The 25,359-nt window shown below is 40.0% G+C and overlaps 1 protein-coding gene across 3 annotated transcripts in view; it reads right to left on the bottom strand.

The window, feature by feature from the left end:
• Nucleotides 1-18,744: 18,744 nt before the first annotated feature.
• Nucleotides 18,745-25,359, bottom strand: part of EIPR1 (EARP complex and GARP complex interacting protein 1) — a 101,947-nt gene continuing 95,332 nt past the window's right edge. For all 3 annotated transcript variants that reach the window (XM_076332837.1, XM_076332838.1, XM_076332839.1), the window contains one exon: nucleotides 18,745-21,023. In XM_076332837.1, the coding sequence (XP_076188952.1) occupies nucleotides 20,849-21,023 (175 nt within the window). In that variant the 3' untranslated portion in view covers nucleotides 18,745-20,848. The remainder of the gene's footprint in view (nucleotides 21,024-25,359) is intronic.

The following is a 25,359-nucleotide window of genomic DNA, read 5'->3' as shown; positions in this document are numbered from 1 at the left end:
CAGATGATTAAGTACAGGGACTAAACTCACTATACAGAAGCCATAAAAAACGCCACCTGTAAACCACAAGACCTTTGGCTTCTCCTGCACTGTCAGACATGCCAGGTAGCTTTCACATACAGATACTGCAGCAAGGTTGAAAAATAGATTACGATGACAAAGTAGTACAAATCACCATAAAGCAGCACAGTGGTCAGAGCAGTAATAAACGTGCAATTGCTTTCACTGTAACTTTGATGGCCAAGAGAGCAGAGGTTGGGGAAGGAAAAGGGGAAAAGTCTCTATTATCTAGTTGAAGACAGTCTTAGCTTGCTAAACAAGGAAATGTTACTTCTGTCTTGCTTTGCCCAGTGTGGTACCTCAATATATTATTACACCTTCACCAAAAAACCAAATGAAGCCAAGAGTGCCTGCTTAGACTACTAGCATCAAGGGACATCATTCTGAATTTCCACTCTTTCAAATGTAAATTCAGTGTCTACTCATTTACTACTGAGAATTACATATTGACAAACAAGCAACCAGTGCTCTGAAGCGTGAGTGCTGTCTAACAGGCTGTGAGCTCCGTGCCTCTCAGTAATGCAGCATGTCCCAATATGCCATACGATCCACTCTTTACTACCAATGTTATTCTTTCACTGTCTGGCAAATAGTTGCACTTCAACACTAGCAGGAGCCACTGCCTCACACAGAGGCAAGACCTAGGTGCTCAGCAGATTTCTGAAAAAACAGCAGCTCCCACCTCACGTCCCTGCCCAGGAGGAACAGCTACCTCATATAGGAGTGAGCTGGAACACTGCCTTTGCATGAGAAAGTAACTCCTCAATGTGACACCACAATGCTTCCTTTTCCACCTCTTTGGCACTGGTTCCATCTTTATGATGTACTAGATCACACACATTGACTTTTGCAGGAGCAAAACCAAGATACTGAACAGAATATGAAGTACTTATTCTCGTTCCAGTGAGTTTCTGTTTATAAGCTTTTATTACTTAAAATGCATGGCTTCCTGCTTATCAGACCCCAGTTCACAATGAAAACCTCTACAGTCATCCATGGACTGCCACACTTTCTAGGTATTCTCCAGATTCTTCTCAGAATTTCTTCTTCCATACTCTTTACCTCCCACTTTCACTGCTGGATAGTTCACATCCCAGGCAAGATCTTAAAAAGATTCCTCACTTAGATGTCTTAGTTTCATATTACATCTTAGGCACATAATTAAATACTACTTCAAACACAGTGGTCTTCATTTACTGGTGCCGGCAGTTTAAGTGGGGCAGAGTTTTATTTCCAACATATGGCCAAGTGCTTCTATATTCCAAAAGAGTGCTTATCACATTTAGGTACTATTCTGTGTTAATTGTTAGTTTTTTCTTTTAATTGTTTAGCATATACAACTAAAAAAACCCAACGGCTATTCTTCATTGCATGAGAATTTACCTAGCTGCACATAACACTGTTACTGTACAATGACTGCTCACATAACCTTCTATTCCTGAAGTAATGTCAGCTGGGGCAAAAAATGAAAGAATATAAAAATACAATGGTAACATTATTTATCTAATCAAAGTAAGAAAGTTTTTATCAGCATCCAAAGATAAAGGGCTTCTACTGATACATCCATATTTTACCACACAGCCTGGATTCCACATCAAACCAACTGTTAAAAACACATCTTCTCTTGAAATATAAAACCACCATCTACAGCAAAAGTACTCCCTACTAATTCTCCCAGTCCGCAAAGACAGACTTTTTTGTGCGTTCCAAAGAAACAGGAAAACCAATGATAGCCCCCAGAACTGGGAATTGTGCAAGAAGAAATTCTAACAGAAATTCAACCCCTTGACATGAGGAATGCATATATAACATAATGTAAACTCTTAAATGAAGGTTATATTTTTTTAATGGAGGTACAATATGCAGAAAAATATAAGCCAGATTGTTTTTACATACTGGCATGATTGAAATTGACCTGCGTTGTTTTAACGAATCTAATTTTGAGGTTTGATTTCAACTCTTCCATTCAATTTTGAAAGTTCCAAATTTAAAATTTTACAGAAAACCTGAAGAAAACAAAACTCTTGCTTTCATTTACTAACATTTTTTAGTTCAGCACAGCATTATAGAAGAAATACCAGAAGGATGATATGGATCAGAATTTTCCCACCTTTTTTTGCCAAGTAGAGGCAAGATTGAAACAATCTTATAAAGAAATCAAATTTAAGTAGCCCTTTTTAAACAGAAAAAAACTTTCCTATGCATTGTCTGATAAGCAAATTCACAACTGGTGAGCAAACGCCTCCTTTAAGACCGACAGCTGTTGGCTTGGTACATCCCAGTTTGACCCGGATGATCTGGGCTTCAGCTTGTTTGCTGGGTATTGGAACCACAGTTTACTCACGTCGTTAGAAGTTTAAGCATGCCTCTTTCTCAACAGCTATAGTATAACCCATCTCTAAGGCAGGACATGTCAGCTTGTTTTGTATTTCCATCCCTAGCTGGTGTCCTTTTGAACCAGTTAGGGAAATGATACTCCCTGCTGTAGGCTTGGCTCTGCCTCCCACAGCAACACCTTCACAGCAGGAGTACATTGGGGTAGAGTGGGACCAATACTGCAAATGCAGGGCAGTGAGTACACGGATCAGGGTAAATCAGGAATCTGCAGAGGTCAGCAGTGTAGGAAGAACAGAGTTTTGCCTCCCAAGCCTGAGGTGCTGGTTACTGACAGCTCCTGCTGTGAGGAGAGAAGGAGGGGAGAATGAAGAGCTAATCGAAAAAAGGACTGAAAACCCTAAAGAGTCAGGCACGTGGCTCTGCTTCCCACTGGAAGGACTAGGGGTGCAGGCCAATGACTCTACTTTGGGTAACACTGGCCTCCCTCCTCTTAGTGATAACGGCCTTGCCTCAACTCAGCTTCTGCTACCAAGAGGAGATGCAGCAAGCCTGGCTTTCTGGGGCTCTGGACTACACAAAGCTGTCAGCCCCCCTAAGCTGTTTTGCCACCCTCAGCAAACATCTGCCCCAGACATGGCCTCAACACCTAATGGGCCTAGAGCCAAGCCTTGGGGCAGGGCCTCAGGGACATGCCAGAGTTCAGATTTCAGCAGCCGCATGCTGGAATCGCAAACAAAAGGGCTACATCCAAAAGGATTACATCCCAGTAGTCAGCTACAGCCTTCATGAACTTTTAAAGCTGGAACTGGAAGAGAGTGTCTAACATGAGCTAGTGTGAATCCTTCATCTCAGCTATGGTATAATTATATCATTCTGCTTGACAATGTGACACAGAGGGGGCAATAAAATATCCATTTCACAGTGAGGCTGGTATGACATGGCTCCTATGGATGGTTAGGCTACTTAATTTATGTTTCAGAACTCATCTGAATTCATTAAGCATTTCCTACTATATTCAGCCTTGCTATAGATAGCTGCTTATAAAGATTATAAGAAATAAACACTTTAGGCATGGGCAATTTATTTCTTCCTTCAACTTGACTATCTTTTGTGAAATTGTGTGCTATAGAGCAATAAACTACACTATCTAATTTATAGAAAGCATGAAAACCAAAGACTTCAAACTGTTGCAGAATGGTAGAGAGTTGCAAATATGCTAGAGGAAGGATGAAAACAAACAAACAAACAAAAAGAAAACGCTTAAGGTGCTGAGGGTGCCCCAAACAGTGCAGATTAATGTTTTACATTGTTTATATGTTTTTGAAGAATGCTTTCAAGAAAGCCACTTACCACTTTCTGTACTTTTTGCATTTGAAAAATAATTAACCATGGGGTAGGATTTTTAAAGAAGACAACAAGGCAAATATTTCCTGAATTCTTACAAAGTGAGAAGGTAAACGTGAAGACTTGACTGGAATGAAATAGAATCCCTCAACTCTGAGTGCATTGTTTGCTGTCCTTTAAAAACAGGCTAACCCAGTGTGCAGTTCATTAGTATTCTAATTGTCAAGTAGTGCTCAGTGGTTGTCTCAGGCTGTCTGATTAAAAATTAAACAAAATTAATTTTTTTCCATTGCCAGATGCACTGAAGTCTTTTTTTTTTTTTAATTAAACTCCCTTCCCAACACTTAAGATCACATGCCATCATAGCAGAGCAGTAACTGACCATACTTTGCAAGAATAGATCACGAAAGTATTTAATTCTGAATTACAGTGCAGAGGTTTTATTCTTATAATGCATTGCTGTTTTTCTGTTCATTTCAGCTGATCTTTGTGTTCTCCAAGGGTGAAAGAAAAACTGATGGGACTGTGTTCATAGAGCATGGCAAACAGCTCCGTGACCTACGACCAGCTATGGAGCACACGAGACAGCTTGTTTCCATCTCTAAATAGACATTGTGCTTTGGTAAAGACATTCTTGCAGACATCATCTCGGCTGCTGAACTGACTCAGTCAGACATTTAAAAGGAACATCTGGGCACTAACCATCTAACTGCTCTCTTCCAATTATACATTTGTCTAACATAAAACTGTACCAACAGGTGTTTCCCTGAATCATGAGGCTATTAATAAATATCAACAGAATGTAATGTTTCTATAACGCTAAAAAGGATGACCTAAAACCTGAATTTCTGGACAGAATCTCAAGACCCTGGGGTACATTTTCAGGCACATCCACATACATCTTCTGTTCGATTTACCCGAGTAAATCACTTAAAACCACCTTGCACCTTTGTTTCCTGTTATTACAATGGGGATCCTTCTTTCTCTCTGTTACAGTTGGATATTATGCAAATACAATTAATTGTGTTATGTGTACAGACACTATACTTGTAGAGGACAAAACAGATTCTATATTCAGAATACCAAGATTAACAGGACGCAGAGCATTCCCAAGATACAAGAAAAATATACAGTTAACAATTTAAGCTACGGCCAACTAGAATAACATGCCAATCAGTTTGATCAAGGACATGAGAAGAGTCATGTTAGACTCGGGGTTTGCTGAAGATTAAACCATGCCCTCTTGTTTTATTCCTGTTAAGTATGCTGTCAGTGACACTAACTATGGCATTTGTAAAACCACCTTAAAAGATAGCAGCAAAAGGAAAAGTAGTGAACATGCTAAAAAGCTGTAGTGAACATGCTAAGGTTGCATTAACAAATGTCTCAAAAACTGCAGAAAAAAAATACTGAATGAACCTATGCCAGTCTCTAGCAAGACAGAACTACTTTTTTGTTTGTAACCAGGCTCTCTTATGCTGGGAACAATGTACAAAGGCAAATACAGACTATGCCAATAACGTGATCAAGTCAGTTCTTTTTACATTTTGGAATTGTCATGGTTAAAAATGATTGGTGGCAACAAACCAGAGCTGAAGAATCGCAGAAATTTTTTAATACAAATCAATTTATGCTCTCCTCCAGAAATTTTTGAGAGTTGTCAAGTACTGCTATGATACTCAACTTTCTTGTAGTATTTCCATGTGGCTTCTTCAGTCTCTCAAGCAGTTGCAGGTACACAGACAGAGACACTAGAGTTGGGTTCACTATCATTTTTGGGGTAAGATTCAACTGAATTCTTCTTGCCCCATGGAAATGTTGGTCTCAGTGGCAAGATTATGCATAAAAAATTAAAGACAAAGACTGGGAAATTAAATTAAACCCCAAATTTGTTCCCTTGCAACGGGGGCCATATTCTCACGAGAACTAAACATGTTGTCTGCAGTGGTGGACTGGAGCAGATGGAGGGGAAAGCAAGAGAACAAATTAAAAAAAACAGGGCAACTCATTCAAAGTCATTGAATCTATATAGATTTACATCAGATGGGGCCATGAGTGGGGGTTAGCATGTATTTTCTTAAAAACAATTTATTATCCTTTTAAAGTTGTTCTGAAAACTGTCAGACCTTTCATATTTTATACTTGATTGTCAGAGCCCTTCCTGTTTTAACACAGAAAGTGTTCAATGCTCAAAAGCTTCAACAATAGCCCACACAATCTAGAAAAGAACAGGATCGATAATATGATGTGGTAATAAAAGTTTCTCCCACTTTAGACTAGAAAAGCATAATGCTAATAATGCTGTTGCTGCTTAGTAAAAAACTTCTTCCCTCTTCCCCCACTCCCACCCCAAGTGTGAACAACCTTGGTTGAGCTGGTTTTGAATTCAGAGTAATGGAATCTCATGGCTCTGCACCAAAAGGAGAATTTCTATCCCCCATGCTGTAGAAGTTTTTGCTTTATAGTAAAAAAAAAAAAAAAAAATTAAAAAAAAGTCTTAAACCAAGTTCAGATTTTTTTAATTTTTTTTTTTTTAAACCGAAGTCAAAGAAATTGAATACTGAGAAAGATTGCCTTTTGGTGCATAGGATATTTAAGAATAATTTTCTAAATTTTGGCGAGACGCAACATTAAGATTTTTGTTATGAAACATGCAGAAGCACAGGAAAAAATTAAGTACTCTCTCTCTTGCTATTAATACTCGGTTAAGTATTCTTTTCTATTTAAACAGACAATGCTAATGATGATTCTCCAAAGACTTAAACACAGGCCTACCTAGTTTCATGGATTCATTGACTCTACAAGTGCAGGCCTTAGCTTGTACACCTTGGTAGAAGAGACATAACTATTTTACAAATATTGTAACCAACCTAACAACTACTCTAGCCACAGCAAAGGTTTCATCATCATCAGTGAGCTTTGTATCAGGCTCACCTTCCCCTGGTTGTATTTATATGGTGATGGTAGTTTTCATACATGCCCCAGACAGGGTTATATAGTTTCATGATCCAAACACACATTTAATAAGTCTCTCAAAAATTATTAATTAAAAATGTGGAGAAGAGCATAGCTCTAAGTAAGGAAATGGTTATTTATGGAGGTCAGATTGCACTCCTAGGGAAGACAGAGAATCACTGCACTACATCATATCAAAGACATCTAACCCATGCCCTACCTCCACGACAGGCCAGTAGAAATGCTTCAAGAGTATGAAAGAACGTGGCCAGTTCAGCAGTATCACCTGTTCAGTTCCCAGCAATCCAGAGTAAAGACTTTGGAAGCAAAAGTTGTGTGGGGACTAGCTGCTACAATAGCCACCTTTGAAACTACTGTCCATGAACATGCCTAAGCCTTTTTTAGTTCCTTTCTTCCTCTGGTTTTCACTCCACCGGTGGCGAGTTCCACCATGAAAATTATCTATTATGAGAAAAAGTATTTTTTGTTTTAAACTTGCTACCTTCTATTTTCACTGGATGCATTGTGAGAAACAGAGAAAGACTCCTTGCTGTTCATTTTACTCCTCAGTGTTTATTTCTCTTAGAATAACTCTATTTTATGAGCTGCGTCTCATAGTTGCAGAGATAGTTAATATACATCTGGGGATATTGCTAAGGTTGAAAAAGTTTTCTGCATGTGTGTAGAGAGGATAAAGTTTGTCTTATCTGTTCTTCCATTCTTTCCTTCCTTCTCCTAAACTTTTCAAATTCTTCTCAAAAATTACAATAATTTGGAAACAAGAATTTACAAACACCACCAATCTGCAACCTAAATTACAATTTTCAGCAATTAAAAAAAGCTGACTTAAACACTCTGCCTCCTGTTGAGGTGTGGATGCCTCAGGTGAGCAGTGATAGAAATATAAACCATGAAGAGTTTAATAGAGCAGCTGTGGACTTCAGAAGTGATTCAGTGACCATGGATGCTTGTGGGTCAGGTGCTTTTGAGGCCTGATGGGTAAGTGACCACAGATTTTTAAATGTGAGATCCTTTAGTAGAGTTTAAATAAATGATATATCAGGATCAAAGTCAACACAGTATTGAAAGGGATTTTATCATGGAATTATTAACAGCGATTCACACAGGGTATTTAGTGTCAGTTAATACTTGTACTCTTACCATATGCCCTAAGTATGAATAGCTGCACTAAGGTAAATGTCTTAGTGTTTGGAGTTAAACTTAGCTCTACAAGCTTTCACGTCTAAATGTAAAGTATCTACGGTGACCAAAATATTGCAGGTTTTAAACTAAAAGCATTCTTTTCTGCAATGAAATAACCTTGGCACCTTAAAAAATTCAGCAGCTTTAAACTTCCCCAATGCCACCTACTATGCTTAAACACTGTATAATCAACAGCTGAGTAATCCAAAAAAGCAGAATACAAGCATGCCAAAACTTAAACGTCACCCAGCTGTGACTTCATTCCCCAGGCTGTGACTGCAAATTCTTTATCAGGAGGTGAACTAAAGCGAATGGTGCTGGATTTGTAGTAAAGGGCACCTCTCTAGCATTACCATTTTTCACCAGAAACACGTACAGCTTCCCATTCCACCTATAAAGGAAACTGCCTACACTGCGGAGGAAGAACCAAGAAATATTGGCCTGCCCTGATGTTAAATCATTATGGCTACGACAGGCATTCCTACACATGATGCATGTGCAGCTGCAAATAAGGTCACCGTGGTGTTCTCCTTGGCAGTTAACACTATGTGCTGAACATCTTGGCTTCCATTTTAAATTTACACTAGCTTCACTCCCTTAAAAATTAGATGAAAAATTTGCAAAGTAATTAGATTCTGTCTAATTAGTGAAGACTTAATTCGCTACTGGTATATTTCACCTTTCTGTGAGCTACTTTAGCAATGACTTTCACATATTCAGAGCTTTCCATACCACTGAGCTCCAAACTAATTTACAAACTTTGGATATTAATACGTACTGTGACAGTAAATAACAGAATCTCCAATTTAGAGGTATGTTAGATCCAGGTTTCCCTTAAAACATCCACATTTTCAGATAAAAATCAGAGCTGCTGGGCTTACCACAGTCAAGGTGTACGCACAAACCAGGTCAACACCATGTGTGCCGTCAGTCCTATGCACACGGGCTGCATCAACAGCCTGGCACGGGTAATGCCCAAGTGCTTCCTAACCATTATAATTACTGTGAAAGCACAGAACACCTGGCAGTGTATACACACACATTTCTGTCATCAGTTAGAGTAAATCAGCATAGCACTGAAAAGTCAATGGCAATGAGCTTATTTAAAACAGATAGGGACCTGGTCTTGAAGAACCTACCTCTGCCAATTACATGAATTCATTTTAGCAAAGCAGTGCTGTACTTTCTGAAAGAATCTTGTTAGTACTAGCTTAGTGTTAGCTTAGCTACATTTGGAAAATCAGGAGTCAATTCACTTGCTTATTGCAGTTCTATGGCCTAGCAAAGACAGGATTCACGAAGAACTACTGTTGAAGACAGCTTAGTGAGAATGTGCTGTTAGAAAATATTATTTAAATAATCTCACTACAAGACAGCATCTCTCGTCATGGATGCTGGCCAAGTGCTTTGAATATTTTGTGAGTTAGTGCAGCCAGAGGCAAAAACAAACCCAACAGTCACCAGGGGGATTTGTGGGGCTTCCCCTGGTAGCTTCCCATCCAAGTACGATGCATGCTTTGTGAGATCTGATACTACATGTGGCAGGGCTGCTGCTAAGAGGGTCACCATGGGATTATTTTAATGTTCACTGAAATGGAAGCAATTTATTACATACTGCAGTAGCATCGCTTTCATTCAAATTATAAGAGGTTGCAAGTAGCCTTTTAAATCTGCTTTGCCTTTCCCTCTGGTACCAGCTTACCTTCAAGCTTCTTGGAAAGATGATGCTCTGTGAAGCAGGCTTTGGAGGTTATACTAAAAACAGAGCATTCAGTAAGTACCCTGTTGACCTCCCAAAGCATGCAGGGTTAGAAACATACATCTGCATGTGTAAATTGCGTTTCCCCAATGGGCTAAGGACGGGATGCATCTGTGGAACAAGTTTTGCACTTACTTGAATATTATCATAAAACATTTACATGATTTAATTAGATTATGTAAATGCTTTACTCAGATTTGAAGCTTTGAAAATCATAATGTCATGCTCTAAATTATGCAAGTATTGAAAATGCTTTTCACAGCAGTAGAAGCAAAAACACAAGTGAGACAGTCCTGCCACATGCCCTTCTGCTGCTCTCTGCTCACCAAAGACCACACAGAATGCGCATTACGGTAATCCTGACTTTTTCTGTTAACATTTTCTGCACAGAGTGTAGTTATTTTGTGCTCTGATTTTATGCTAAGCCCCAAATCCAAATTTGATTTGGAAAACGTTTTGTGGTTTATATCCACAACCTGACTAAGCAGCTGACTTTTCACAATGTCCTCCCCACCATTCTCTGACAGCGTGCACTTCATGGCAAGGAGATCTCAGCAAGGAGATTCAGTAAGTTTTTCATGGAAGCATCTTCCTAACTCTTGAGCAGTGAAAAAGAGAAGTAGGTAAAACCTTAGAAAATGTTTTTCTCTTAAGTTAACTTACTTCTACTGTACTTCTGGATAGGATAGTGTTGCCACAATAGTGAGCACACGTCACTAAGAGATCCTTTAAACATTCTTTAAACTGTACAAAACAGGCATTTATATGATCTACAGAAATAAGTTACAGCAGGTAGGGATGGTACCAAATTATCTTGAGACAAAAGGAACCACCATTAGAGACAAAAGAACCATCATGAATTAATTCCAGGAATTAACACATATTCACGGAAAAGTCACCAAACTTAGGTAGCTGAATTTTAGCAGGACTTTGTTATTCAGAATATCACTTATTTTCCAACACAAACTGAGTGCACCAGCTTCATCTTCAATACAGCTGCTCGATGTGTCTGAAACATGTAAGTCTGATCTACTCTGCCATACAGATTGCCATAATGGGCTCTAAAGCATGTACCACCTTACCTTAGGGTCACAAATCTCTCTATGCAGTCAAAATACCTCACCCCCAAATCCTACTGGTTTCCCCCATATTCTGCCCCCCCCCCCAACCTGAAGACCATGGACAGAATTAAAAAAGTGAAAATAAACTTTATGAAAAATCCTAAAATGTTTGAGTTCCAAGGCAAGGAAACTTTGAGAATAACAACTCAGATTTTTTTTTTTCTTCCTGTGCAAGCGTAGGGCTGTTCTTCACCACATGGGGAACAGACCTACCCCATAGCTTTTCAGCCACGAGTGACCAGAGAGTAGTTCATATGCAGGCCAGGTTATGTCACATGATCGTCGGTATATCCATACTGATACAAACCATCTGGGGTAATGCATATCTAGTGGCAGCCTACATTCCTGGCTCACCATGGAATAAACCTGTACATTTTTATCTTGCACAGATTAGGACTCTTGGGAAAGCTGCTCTCTCGGCAACCCTTTGTTATCTATGGCATGCTGCCCGGCTTTGGTTATGACTTCCGAGAAAGCTGATGAGTTGTGAGAAAAGGCAGTATGAAAGCCTATGGGGAAAAGCCACACACGATAAACATAAAATTGCAGACAGAGTAATACTGTTGAGTGGGAAACATTAGCAGCTCAAGGATTCAACAGGGAAAAGACACCAAAATGCAAAGGTATAAAATGCTAAAAGGATAAATGGAGCTGGAAGATGGCAACTCTACAACAGAGTATCTGTTCCAAGCAGCACAGAGGACAACCCTTCCCCAGTCTACTGACACCTTCCTGGCCAACAAAATTCACTTCAGGTGTTTTACCAGACATGGGGAATACACTAGTGCTAGACCCAGTAGCTTGTTAAATTTTCGCCTGTATCCTGCTTGCGGAGTCTCTTTGCACATTTCAAAAGATACCTGAACTGACTAACACAGAGACAGACAGAAGCCACTGCATTTTCCCACATACCCTCCCCTGCTTGCAGCTCTCAGGTTATTATAAATAACTTGTTCATGACAACAGGAAGATATTTGTCTGCCACAGACTTGCTCCATTTGCTCCCTAGCTCTGCTTGCTAGGCTTTCCCATTCTCTACTGACCTCAGCCAGTCATCACAACACCGTAACCTGCGCACCTTCCCGTTTCACAGTGCTCTTTACATTCAGTACTCTTTTTAGGTCTATCCACCCACAATGTCATTCTTTTCTGACTATGTAGGAAAGTTACAGCAGACGAATGATAAACTCGTAAGGACAAATTTATTTTTAAAAGTTTCATATACAACTCTTCAGGGATGCACGGGAGCTCTCTTCACTGTAAGGACAGAATTGATGCTGATCGCCACTCCAGAAAAATTCACAAAACCCAGAAGTGAAATATTCATAAAACTTGTCATCTGAAAATAATTTGCTACAAACAAATGTAAAGAACAACGCCCCCCGCAACTGAACAGTAAAGTGGTTTACAAACACTAAATAGTAAAACTCTCATTATCCTTCCCAGCAGACATTAACCCACAATGCATAAACCAGAACTGACTCAGCCTCTGTCATAGGCAATACCAGAAGAGCTCCAGTTCTGATGGGTCTTAAGTCAGCTTATAAGGCTATCATACAGGCCTGGCAGCAAAATTAAGTTGCTCTTATTCCAGGTTCCACAATGTCTTTTCTGTGATAGGAATCCTTGAGATGAAGCTCCCAATCCAAAATTGCACCCTCCTGTGGTTATCGGAGAAATAAATTGAGCACAGCTGACTGAAATTATTCTGATTCAATTATTTCATGAACACTTCAACTAACCACATTTATCAGCCTCCTCAACTCATAAATCATAGCAATCTCTGTTGGGAAATTCAAAATTGATGTGGCCCCGCCTGAATCTGAGAAAGCAGTAGGCATCTGACAGCCTTGAGGAGCAGCCTTGTGCGAGTTGATTGGAATTTCTAGCAGTATTAATCTTAATAACCTCAGGTAGCTTCCTCCCTGCAGCCCATGTCTTTCTGCACAAGCAGTGAGGGAGGGAGCACTGCAACAATTACTCCCTCGTTCTCTCCAGCTGACTCTGTTTTCTGATGAATATGAACACGTCAGTCATGCTCAGCCTTCATCCACAGCTCTTAGCCCTCAGCAATGACCAGTTGAAAACCTGCACAATTTAAATTCTGATTTAAGCCTTGAGGTATAGGACACAGGAATAGAAACCAGAATACCTCCTGTTACAGCGGCATGAAGAGACTTAAAAACAAAAGCAGCTTTTCCCTCTGTCTTACAAGAAGTGCCTATGAACTGCAACAGGAAATTGTACCGCGTTTATCCAAGTCATTAAAACAATAGATTGAATATCTTCAAACAGCATTAACACTGAAAATAGATGATTAAAACACAGATCAGAAATATGCATCTATCTAGGAAACTGAATCCAAGTAACTGTCACTCACATCTGACAGGATGGTCAGAACAGTTGTTGAAGCTCTCTGGTATTTGTTTTGCGAAGGATTAAACAGCTCCCATTGTGATGAAGCTTTCATTTGTGCTTTTCCTAACAGACTTTCCAATATTAATACATCTACCAGAACTCTCCCATTTTACCCAGACTGACTTATAGAAAAAAAGCAACAGCATCAAAGTATCTATGGCTCCAACTACTTACCAGCTTCTATCAGCAGACATGTATGCACCCAAGCCAAACTCTTTTGTAGTTGCAAATAAATGTGTTATGCAGCCACTCTCCTAAGGATAAGGAAACATTCTTAATTTTAAGAAGATGCTTTCCTGCTTGTGCTGGTATATCACTATCCTGAGTAGCATAATCCTTTTTTGGAAGCAGTTTTAGATAGGTAACTTCTGCTTAAAATACTGATATGTGTATACTGAGACACGGCTGAAAGTACTCAAGTGAGTGTTTTACCCTACCAGCTGCATGCTGGAAAACAGATTATTCTTGTTCACAATCTCTGCAAAGTCACGTTTCAGGTATTCTCTCTCCCCCCGCCCCGCCCCCCCACCCCAATTTCCAGGCACAGAGTCAAAGGATGGTACATTACTTACTTTAGCAGAAACTTTTCCCCATTATAAGAAACTAAGAGAATATGTTTGGTTGGTTGGTTGGGTTTTTTTCATGTGTGTTTGAAGACAAGTTAAATTTACCATTACATACTACATTCCACCCATCCTCTTTGGAAAACAGAGAGGTCTAAGGGAAATCATACAAACATTCAGTTTATAATTCTGGCTATTCTGTGTAACACAACGGATAATCCACACTTTGTCGCATGGATGCGATCACATTATTTCTGATATTTGCTAGTATTTTGACTGGTGTTTATAAAAAAAACTAAGTAAAAAAAAACCCAAATAAAACATTCATAATTTGGCTAAAATTTCCTCACTCTGAAATATGTTTCCTTATCCAACTCCATGCACTGCTGTTCCACATAGCTCCAAACATCAATACCACTTCTGCTATTTTCCAGTCTTTCTTCTCTTCTCAGTCTTCTGCAAATTTTTAGAAACTGGCAGTGGTTCAGAGAATTTGTCTGCCAAGTCTATTACCACCCCAGGATTCAGCTCATCTAGACTTGCCGATTAGTATGTGATATCTTTGGGTTTTCCAAGGTTTCCCATACTCTTCTAAATTCATTCTGTTTAAAAGCTTTTCCATAGTTTCTCCTGCCAAAATCCTGAACTCAGGGCAGTGTCAGAATAAATGGACAATTTGCTGAGAAGGTACATTAGAGGTCCTCCCTGTTCAGCCCAGCTGCTTGGCAGCTGTTGCTATAGCTTCAGGGCAACAGCAACCCACATATTTGCCATGCACCTCCACACAGGGAGCTTGGCTCCTGGATTTAGTAAGACTCATTCATCTCTTTCTTCCCAAAGCTATCTTCTGTGCTGGAGCACTAAAACCCCTTTATGAAACTGGGGCTACTGTAGCACCAAAAGCTGTAGCACCGAAACAAGGGGGATTTTCTCAAGAACAGCTCAGAATTCTTTTGCTGTAAGGTAAGTCAGTGTGGAAGGGAGGATGTGCCTCAGATACTTTATTAATCACATCTAACATCTCGAGTTGTTCTCACTAGGATGCTCCCCTGAAGTCATAAACAGGGGAATAAACAGTGTCTGTCATAAACAGATGCTTTTGCAGATCTAACTAGCATGACTCAAGAAACAGACCACTTGAAGTTTTCTTCCTGCCTCTCAGGGTACTGCTCCCTTGGGTTGATTACCCAATCTGATAACTTTGCACTGAAACGGACTACAGCTGCTCACGTGCAGTTACAACCTGATCTCTGAAAAGAATAATGACCAGCTGAAAATCCTAACCCCTTAAAACCTATGAGTTAGGACTAACAACTTATGGATCAACAAGAAGATGTTGCTTTATGCCAAACTTGACAGCAACTATCCTGCATGAACCATCTCCAATATCAGAACTAAAATGCTGCAATGTAAACCAGCAATTCTCTAGCACTTAAATCAGTTAACACAGGGAGAGTAACATGGAAGATTTTAAGGACCTTTAGTATCATAGCTAAAAGAAGCAAACAAAAATTCTTCTCCGTTTTTTCACTCCTTATCCCTGTATCTTTCTCTTTACTTCATTTACTGCCAATTTCTTCCATCTTTCCTATTTCTGTTTTCCAAACCGATCTTTCCCTGATCTTGTCTTTTTCAATTCACTTTTCACTCTGAATTTGTCAGTCTTCCTTTTACTTTTTCTTCTCCTTTGTCTTTTTCTCCAAATCTCTTGCATGTCATTTTCTTCTCACTTCACTAGTTCCTCACTGACCAAAGTGGCAGGTGGAATGAGCAGGAGCAATGTGCAAATTGTTCTGGAGAGTATCCATGGCTTCATACCCAGCAGCTCCCATTATGGGAAGAGCAGGCTTCTCTAAAAACTGATTTGCACTTTTCTCTCAGTCACTTCACTTGCTATTCCAGAAATCATAGGCTTTCTGCAGCCACAGAATGGCATTCATACCACAGGCTCCACAACAAAGTTTTAAGCACATACTTCATATCCCCTAGGAAAAGCAAAAAAAAAAACCCCACCAAAACCCTTGACATCCTCTGTGAAGACAAATAGCAGCTCTACAGCATTATGACCTTGTATCCAAATACTGATCTTAACAGTTATCATTACCTACTTTTCATTGCTTCAGTTATGTCAAAGGTGTATCTACTTCATGGTGTCTTACCATGTCTGACTATAGTCAGACGACACTGTTGAAGGCCATCTTAAACAAGTTGCAGAATTTCAGTCTCAAATACTGCAAGAGGTACCAGGCTGTAAAATTTGGGAATTACAAATGAAGAGGCAAATACAGAACTAATGCTTTCTGTTGTCAGTTGGAAAATACAACGCTCAGGCAGCTTAATTCTTTACAAAGCACTGTTTTCAACTAATTTTAGTGTTAAGCGTAATCCAGATCATATGGCTTCTTATTTCCACTCACTTTTATGAAATGAAAAGGTATGAGATAAGGAGAATTGGTCTAGAGCAAACGTCGAGTCTACCCATGCCATCCAATACATGTTCTTCATTAGTTCTAATGTTGACAAGCAGTTCATTAACTTCATGGGCTTCAGTACAGGTCAGGCTAATTTTAGCACTGACACCACAGTCCAGGTCAGTACTGAGGGGTTTTGCTTTTCGGTGTTCGGTTGTGGGGTTTTTTAATTTGACATTAGTACCATTTTTAGTTCAAGTGAAACAGATTATTATTTCAAGCTTCTCATTAAATGGCCAAGACTTGTATTGACTTTGGTCAGTTTCATTTAGGTCACGCTCAAAACCTTTTTAAAAACATTATCAATTCCTTTCTCCTTCAATAATTCACTTTCTGTGGAATAAAAATACATCTCAAGCATTTTTGTAATTCCATACCAGACATATATGTCACATTGGTGACAAAGAAAAGATTTTCAGCACCAAATCTGGAATAAAACAAGTTTTTAGATGGCAACATTGACAATCTGACATTTTTAAGGAATACCATAATTCACTTTTTCAAAACCAAAACCTATTAAAGCTTCTTACCTGGACACAATCTGCAAAGAAAGAAAAAATCATTTAAGAGGTGTTTGTTTGAAAACACAACAATTATGTGCTTACCCATGCTGATATGTGACTGTATAAACAGCATTCTCTATGAGACATTGAAACAACCCAGTGCTGTGAGATCAGTTAGACCATGATTTGAATTTCTGAAGCGGTGATGGACTCCTTACTGTACAGAAATCAGCTTGCCTCCACAGTCTTACTGCCAAGGAGTGTTTTGTGACAAGGTAGTTTCCAGAAATAATACTGAGATTCTGTAAGAAATTCATCTGAGACATGCATATTTTCTGAAATCCCCTAAAACACAACTTACAACCAGAGTAAACAGTTGAGCGAGAAAAACATGCAGGAGCAACGTGCTGTCTCAGCACTAGAGACAAAGCTTTAGAGAGTAAGTTATTATTTTTAACTTCTATTTTCTACCTTTACTGGCAAATAGCACATGTCCAGGGAGGTAAGTAAAGACTGGACAAGCACACAGGGATTCTCTGCCAGTACTCTTTGTAGTGTCCAGCAATTCATGGTTGAAAAGGATTTTCTAAGCCAGAGATTCTGCCTTTATATTTAGCAGCCTTTAATGGATTCATCTTTCAAGTACCGGTTCAGTGACTTTCAAGTCATGTAAAAGTTAACATTAATGAGATTTTTTTTTGTTTCTTTGGGTGTTGTGTTTTTTTTTTTTTTTTTTGCAGGGGGAAGGGGTTCTTAAAGAGGAGTGCCATAGCTCACCTGCACGCCTGTGGAGACCACCTCATTTTGTATGCTTTGAGCCACCACCTGCAGATTCCATTTAATAACCTCTAGTTCTGGTATCAGGAGAGACAGTGAACAATCACTCCCTATTCATTCTCTCCCTCTGCCACTTGTGATTTTATGGACTTTTATCATTCTCTCTCAACCATCTGCCTTTCAGTCTATTTAGTTATCCTCATACAGGTGTTGCATGCTATTCATCATTGCTGTCACCCTCCTCTAAAATCTTTCCCAGTTTTACTACATTGGGTTTGAGATGGAAGAAACCAGAACTACACACAGTATTCAAGCAGCACATACACCACAGAATTATAAATATCTATTATTTAATGGATTAACAATGCTTTATTTTCATCTCTATTTGCTTTCTAGTAATTCCCAACATTTTAATTAAAAATTTAACTTCTATTAAGCTGACATTTTTAAAGATCTATGAAAACCCTAAGATCTTACTTCCAAGTAGCAATAACCATACACTGGTGGTCCCCAGTAGTTATGCAAAATTACTGTTTTCTCCTATATCCGTTACTTCCCATTTCCTGCTCTGAATTTCATCTACCATTTTATCATCCAGCCACTGCATGAGGTAAGGCCCTTCCACAATTCTTCAGTCGGTCATCTTTACTGCTCTGAACAGCATCTGCAAACTTTGCCATATTTCTATGCAGCCGTTTTTCCAAAAAGGTCACAAGTATACTGTAAAGCACAGGCCTAGGCACAGATCATTGCAAGACTTCATTGGTAATTTCTTTTTGCCATGAAATGTGATGATTTATTCCTCCTTCCAATTTCCTATCTTTTAATCAGCTATTTAACCATCTTTAAACCCTTCCTCTTATCCTATTGCAGCTTGCTTTCCCTAACAGCCCGGGATGAAACCTTGTCAAAAGCCTTCCCTTTCCGAAGGTCATTTCCATATTGCTGCCAGTGCTGTACATGTAGCTCAGATCCCGCTTTACAGACAGCTGAAAATGATTAAAACTTGACCCTTCCCGCTCTCTTGATTCTACTGTAACGCATTTCGTTCAAATTCGACCTGCTACTCCCTTCCTTCCCAGTGTTTATTCCCTCTCTTCTTCCCTATTGAGTGATATTATACACATTTAACAAAACTAAAACAAAAGAAAATATTTCTTGATATCATTTGTTTACAGAGCTTTCCAGCTTATATAAGCTTACAATATTAAAGGAAATACAGCCACATCAAAATTAGTCTGAAACGTGTCCTGCATTTATTACATGTTAAAAATCAAATCAAATCCCACACACTGTTACGTCATTTCCTGTCACCTTCACACTGCAAGCCATATACATTAACAGACAATAAAGTTTCATTAGACCTTTATTGCTAATGTGAAGAAAGTTTTAAAGATTTCTGCTGCATACTAAAGATATACTGCAGGGTTTTTTTTTGGGGGGGAACCCCAAACCAAAAAACAAACAAGGTTTTGTGTCTGAAGATTGAAAGCTCCACATATAAAGCTGCAGCCCAACCAAGGACTTTGATATTCAGACAACTGAAGCACTACTGATTTGGAAATGTAATTTTTTTTACAGTACACAGGTGAATAGCTCATGCCTAATTACAGATTGAAACAATTTGAAATAGCACAAGTTTAAAATCTTAATGCAGAAAATGAGACCATAAGAATTTCCAATGAAGCATTCACTCTGGAGCAGACAGGCAGCAGTGTAACACAAATACAACAATAGTACAGATCATTTAATTAGATTACTTCACTGCTATGAACTCTTCCAAACAAGCTCTTTAAGAAAGTCAAAAATAGAATTCAACTTTCATCTTTTCTGGATGTTTTGGCCTACAGCAGTCAGTCACGCTCTCAAAGTGTGTTCTCACAGAAGCAGCTGTGTATACACAACAAATCATATCTGGACATATTTCGATCCAAGAGTGGGTAAGGACAAGCAAAGGTGAGCAGCAGGCTGTCCCTCAACACTAACACCAACAGTTGCCATAGCAATGGGAGGAATCACGGGAAGAGGAGGCTGGTATTGATCTTTCCATCCCATGTTCTTGCCATGTCTTCAGAGTGGTCTTACACAATACTACCACAACCAACACCATCGCACGTACCCAGGTTCTGAAGTTAATGGGAAATAATAGTGATGAAAAGGCAACAGGGAGTAATTACTGCTGAGGTTAGTCTGAGTGCACAAAGAACAGCAGCAGAATTTTCATAATGACAGGCTATGCAAGGGGAAGGGGGGTGTCGGTACATACAGGCATGTTTCACCATGCCTTCCACCTACATCCTCCTGCAGGGCAGCATCTGCCTGTTCTCAGCATTTGTAACAAGAGATTCACCGATGCCTAGGTCAGGTATTGCAAAGAGTAGGATATAGCAAAGGATGTTTTGTGCTTACTTGAAAGCCTGCTATATCATGTCAGCATACTGCAGAATGGCACAGAGCCGAAAGGATAAGAAAGAGAGACTACTTACAAATACTAAAGAGATTTTTCAGGTTAACAGTGGCATAGCTCCAGAGTCCCTCAAAATACACTACAGCACTACAGCACAAGTTCTATAAATATGGGATAATACATTACATGAGAATATAAGAGATTTCGGTAAAGACTAATATGGTTTCCAATAACAACACATAGCTCAAAATTGCATTTAGTTTGCTAATTAAAGGATGGTATTTTGTTGATACTACCATAAGGCTTAAATGAAAAATATATTTTGAAGGTTTCACCTTCATGATTAACAATTCTTCTTAGGATATGCAAAATGGGAGAAAAACTGTTTAAAATATTAGACTGAATTAAGAAAGCCTTTTAAGACCATTCCAAGCTGTACCTATAAACACTGAAGAATGACCAGAATAGTTAGCAGAATGTGGCCCCAGCTAAGAGCAGAAGGCTGCTTATATCAGAAAGATAAAACATTATTCTTGTTAACGAGTAGATCGCTTCTGCTACATGCACCCTACACCGTCCCAGTTTTACATCAGCATAACACCACCTCTGTAATCCACTATATTTGCATAAAGCTGAAGTAATAAAGCAATAGTATGGGAAGTACCCAATATCTCCAGAAACTTTATAATTCACAAAGTGATTAGCCCCTCAAAAAAAGAAAAAAAAAAATCTAACTAGCACAGCCTTTAGAAAATGCATCATACTTTTCCAAGGCAAATACAAAAGACAAATTAAGTGTCTACATTAGTACAGATATTCTTAACAAAATTTTTACATTTATACTTAATAAAAATAGATCCTGAAAAAACCCTAAACAATACCTACCAATTGTGTACATCAAGATAACAACTCCACCATAATCCAAACAAATTATAACAGTATGTGATATTTAAGAGCTCTGGGAACCCTGTTAATAACAAGTCTCCCATCATAACTTAAAGAGGCAAATAGCCACGGGTCTGCTGAGGACCATTCAACTGCGTATACACTATCTTCATGTTCTTCATAGGTAGCTATTACACTGTCCTGAAGGGGCTCTTTAATCCTAAAATTGAAGAAAAAAAGACAAAAAAAAAAAAAGAAAATAGTAAGGATCTGTGAACACACTTGATTTAAAAGGCAACATTAAGTATCACTAATATCTAGATACGCAACCTCCCATTTAAAGTACAAGAATGCAGTAGTAGGAAATATTTTATACCAGATATCTGCATGTATCTGTGTTTTAGATAACACATCAGAGTCAAGTCAATGTTAAAGACTCCTGTCGTGGTTCAATCTCAGTCGGCAACTGAGCACCACGCAGCCGCTCGCTCACTCCCCCCACCCGGTGGGATGGGGGAGAGAATTGGAAGAGCACAAGTGACAAAAACTCATGGGTTGAGATAAAAACAGTTTAATAATTGAAATAAAATGATAATAATATGATAATAATAATAATACACAAAGCAAGTGATGCACAGTACAATTGCTCACCACCCGCCGACCGATGCCCAGCCAGTCCCCGAGCAGCGGCCCCCCCGGCCAGCTTTCCCCAGTTTATGTACTGAGCATGACGTCACATGGTATGGAATGTCCCTTTGGCCAGTTTGGCTGTGCCCCCTCCCAGCTTCTTGTGCACCTCCAGCCTTCTCAGTCGGTAGAGCATGGAAAACTAAAAAGTCCTTGGCTAGTGTAAGCATTACCTAGCAACAACTAAAACATGGGTGCGTTATCAACTTTGTTCTCATCCTAAATCCAAAACACTGTACCAGCTACTAGGAAGGAAATTAACTCTATCCCTGCCGAAACCAGGACAATATCCACCCCTTATTCTATACCATCTGCGTCATGCTCAAGTCTCATATTTTCCAGTACATTTTCATTAATCACCACCCCTTTTTTTTATATATATATATATATACACACACACACACACACACACACAGAGATATCATTCCCTTAGTCTGTGGGCCATCCCTCTAAAATGTTTGGTGAGTTCATTTAGTCCATGACTTCGGGCTCCATCTGTCATAATAATCTTCCAGGGCAGGAAAAATGGAGATGGTATGTGGTGTTGGATTGTTCCATGTTGAAGTCAGTTCTGGTACCATCATCACTGTGCTTTGCTTGGTTTCACTGAAGTTATTCTTCATTAGTCTGGGTGATTCTTATTGTAATAACATTAGTATGGCATATAATATTATTAGTGTTATTAGTATATCTGTGTATTGTTAGTATAACTATTATAACTATAATTAGTACTTAACATCACATAATTCAGATCATTGGCTATTCTCACCCAAAATCAAATCCCCTTGAGGTACACATCGGACTTCCCCATCCTCCCGCATTATCCACCAAGTGCACCCAGGTCCTTGAGCAAAAGCAATCCCACGGATGGGTTTGCCTCTGCCCGAGGCAGGAATAACCCAAACTGTCTTCCCCAGCATACTTTTTATGTGCACTACAGGGACTTTATTCCCATCTACAGTACGTAAAAGTTCTGACTGGGCAGGGCCTGCTCGATTGGCAGATCCCCGAGTGTTGACTAACCAGGTGGCCTTTGCTAAATGTGTATCCCAATGTTTGAACGTCCCGCCACCCATTGCTCTCAGTGTAGTCTTTAACAGTCCATTCTATCGTTCGATTTTCCTGGAGGCTGGTGCATGATGGGGGATGTGATACACCCACTCAATGCCGTGCTCTTTGGCCCAGGTGTCTATGAGGTTGTTTCGGAAATGAGTCCCGTTGTCTGACTCAATTCTTTCTGGGGTGCCATGTCGCCATAGGACTTGCTTCTCAAGGCCCAGGATAGTGTTCCGGGCAGTGCCATGGGGCACGGGATATGTTTCCAGCCATCTGGTGGTTGCCTCCACCATTGTAAGCATGTGGCACTCGCCTTGGCGGGTTTGTGGGAGTGTGATATAATCGACCTGCCAGGCCTCCCCATATTTATATTTCAGCCATCGTCCTCCATACCAGAGAGGCTTTAACCGCTTGGCTTGCTTGATCGCAGCGCATGTTTCGCATTCATGGATAACCTGGGCTATAGTGTCCATGGTCAAGTCCACCCCTCGATCACGAGCCCATCTGTATGTTGCAGCTCTTCCTTGGTGACCTGAGGTGTCATGGGCCCACCGAGCTAGAAATAATTCACCCTTATGTTGCCAGTCCAGACCCACCTGAGCCACTTCAATCTTAGCAGCCTGATCCACCTGCTGGTTGTTTTGATGTTCTTCAGTGGCCCGACTCTTGGGTACGTGAGCATCTACGTGACGGACTTTTACAACCAGGTTCTCCACCCGGGCAGCAATATCTTGCCACAATGCGGCAGCCCAGATGGGTTTGCCTCTGCACTGCCAGTTGCTCTGCTTCCATTGCTGCAACCACCCCCGCAGGGCATTTGCCACCATCCATGAGTCAGTACAGAGATAGAGCACTGGCCACTTTTCTCATTCAGCAATGTCTAAAGCCAGCTGGATGGCCTTTACTTCTGCAAATTGGCTCGATTCACCTTCTCTTCCCTTTGAGGGCACTGAATGGTGTTGAACAGGGCTCGGTAGGCATGGGCCAGGCCCCAGCACGTTGCAATGATCTGCATCTCTCTGGAGTTGCCAGGGTGACAGCATACTTTGTCCAAATATTCTACTAACTTTTCAGGATTCTGCACTTGCTCAGGGGTGAAGTTCCAAAACACTGGGGGTGCCCATTGGCCTAGGTACTTGCCCATCTTGTCCCACACACCCTGCCACTCATAACTACTCAGCCTTGGGGCAGATCTCTGGATGATATTCTTAAATTGCTTACCAACTTTAGACAAAACCAAAACAATATTCCCAAGAAGTATTAATAGAAGTATCTTAACTACCCAAGGCTGTTCAAAATACTGAAAAGTTACTGTAATGAAGGAGGAAACATCATAGAAGAAGGTAGTGACACTGCCATTCTGTATTTCCTCCGTAAAAAAACTCTCAGAAAAGTTACTGCAATTGCTAGTTGTCTCCACGAAATGGTACCTGTGGTACAGTAACGGCTTCATTGCGAAACCTACATACCACGCTAACATCAAGGTCAATGTTCTAAAAACAAACCTCACAAGCGAGACATCACTATTCACTGCAGACCACAGCAAACTGCAAAACCCAACACCAATCTTTAACATGTACAGCAGGAAAAAGAGCACAATGCAGATTATACAAATCAATATCGAGAACAGAGAAACCAACATTGTGACCCACAACTATTAACAGATAGAAGTTCCTTAATACACTCCGGTTAATCTGTTATTATCTCAAACCCTTCGAGCCCCACGTTGGGCGTCAAAAAAAGGACTGTCGTGGTTTAACCTCAGTCGGCAACTGAGCACCACGCAGCCACTCGCTCACTCCCCCCACCCGGTGGGATGGGGGAGAGAATTGGAAGAGCACAAGTGACAAAAACTCATGGGTTGAGATAAAAACAGTTTAATAATTGAAATAAAATGATAATAATAATAATATGATAATAATTATATGATGATGATGATAATAATAATAATAATAATAATAATAATAATAATACTACACAAAGCAAGTGATGCACAGTACAATTGCTCACCACCCGCCGACCGATGCCCAGCCAGTCCCCGAGCAGCGGCCCCCCCAGCCAGCTTTCCCCAGTTTATGTACTGAGCATGACGTCACATGGTATGGAATGTCCCTTTGGCCAGTTTGGCTGTGCCCCCTCCCACCTTCTTGTGCACCCCCAGCCTTCTCAGTCGGTAGAGCATGGAAAACTAAAAAGTCCTTGGCTAGTGTAAGCATTACCTAGCAACAACTAAAACATGGGTGCGTTATTAACTTTGTTCTCATCCTAAATCCAAAACACAGCACTGTACCAGCTACTAGGAAGGAAATTAACTCTATCCGTGCCAAAACCAGGACAACTCCATTTACAGGGACAAAGTACCTGTTATTCTCAACTTCAGTGCATTTCCAAGTCTGTCAGAACCTACACAGTAAGCATCTCTCTCTCGCTCTAAAGCAAGTTCAACTACAGGGTATGATCTCAATGCACTTAAACACATATTTCTATCAACACCTTTTCTCTCACCATGCTCCACCCTTCCCTTTCCCCCTTTGTTGTTCACTGAATTCTTACAATAATATATAATCTTATTAGAGACGAGTAGGCAGGTAAGAAGTTGCAGTCCTTAACATCACAGTCTCTCCTGTGCTGCAATCCTGGACCCATTCTCTCCAGAGTAATGGAAGGAAGATGGAGGCACCACTCTGAACACTTTAATTTTTATCTCCTGTTCCTAGAGTTATAACAACAAAGGATTCTCATCTATTATTGTATACCTTACCGCTCACTGCAACACCCAAGCTCCTGGTCACCTACATCATGAGACACAGACA

The sequence above is a fragment of the Aptenodytes patagonicus genome, chromosome 3 (genome assembly GCF_965638725.1).
Source record: "Aptenodytes patagonicus chromosome 3, bAptPat1.pri.cur, whole genome shotgun sequence".
NCBI classification, from domain to species: domain Eukaryota; kingdom Metazoa; phylum Chordata; class Aves; order Sphenisciformes; family Spheniscidae; genus Aptenodytes; species Aptenodytes patagonicus.
Note: the sequence above shows the minus strand (reverse complement) of the source record. Positions and strands in the feature narration are given on the sequence as shown.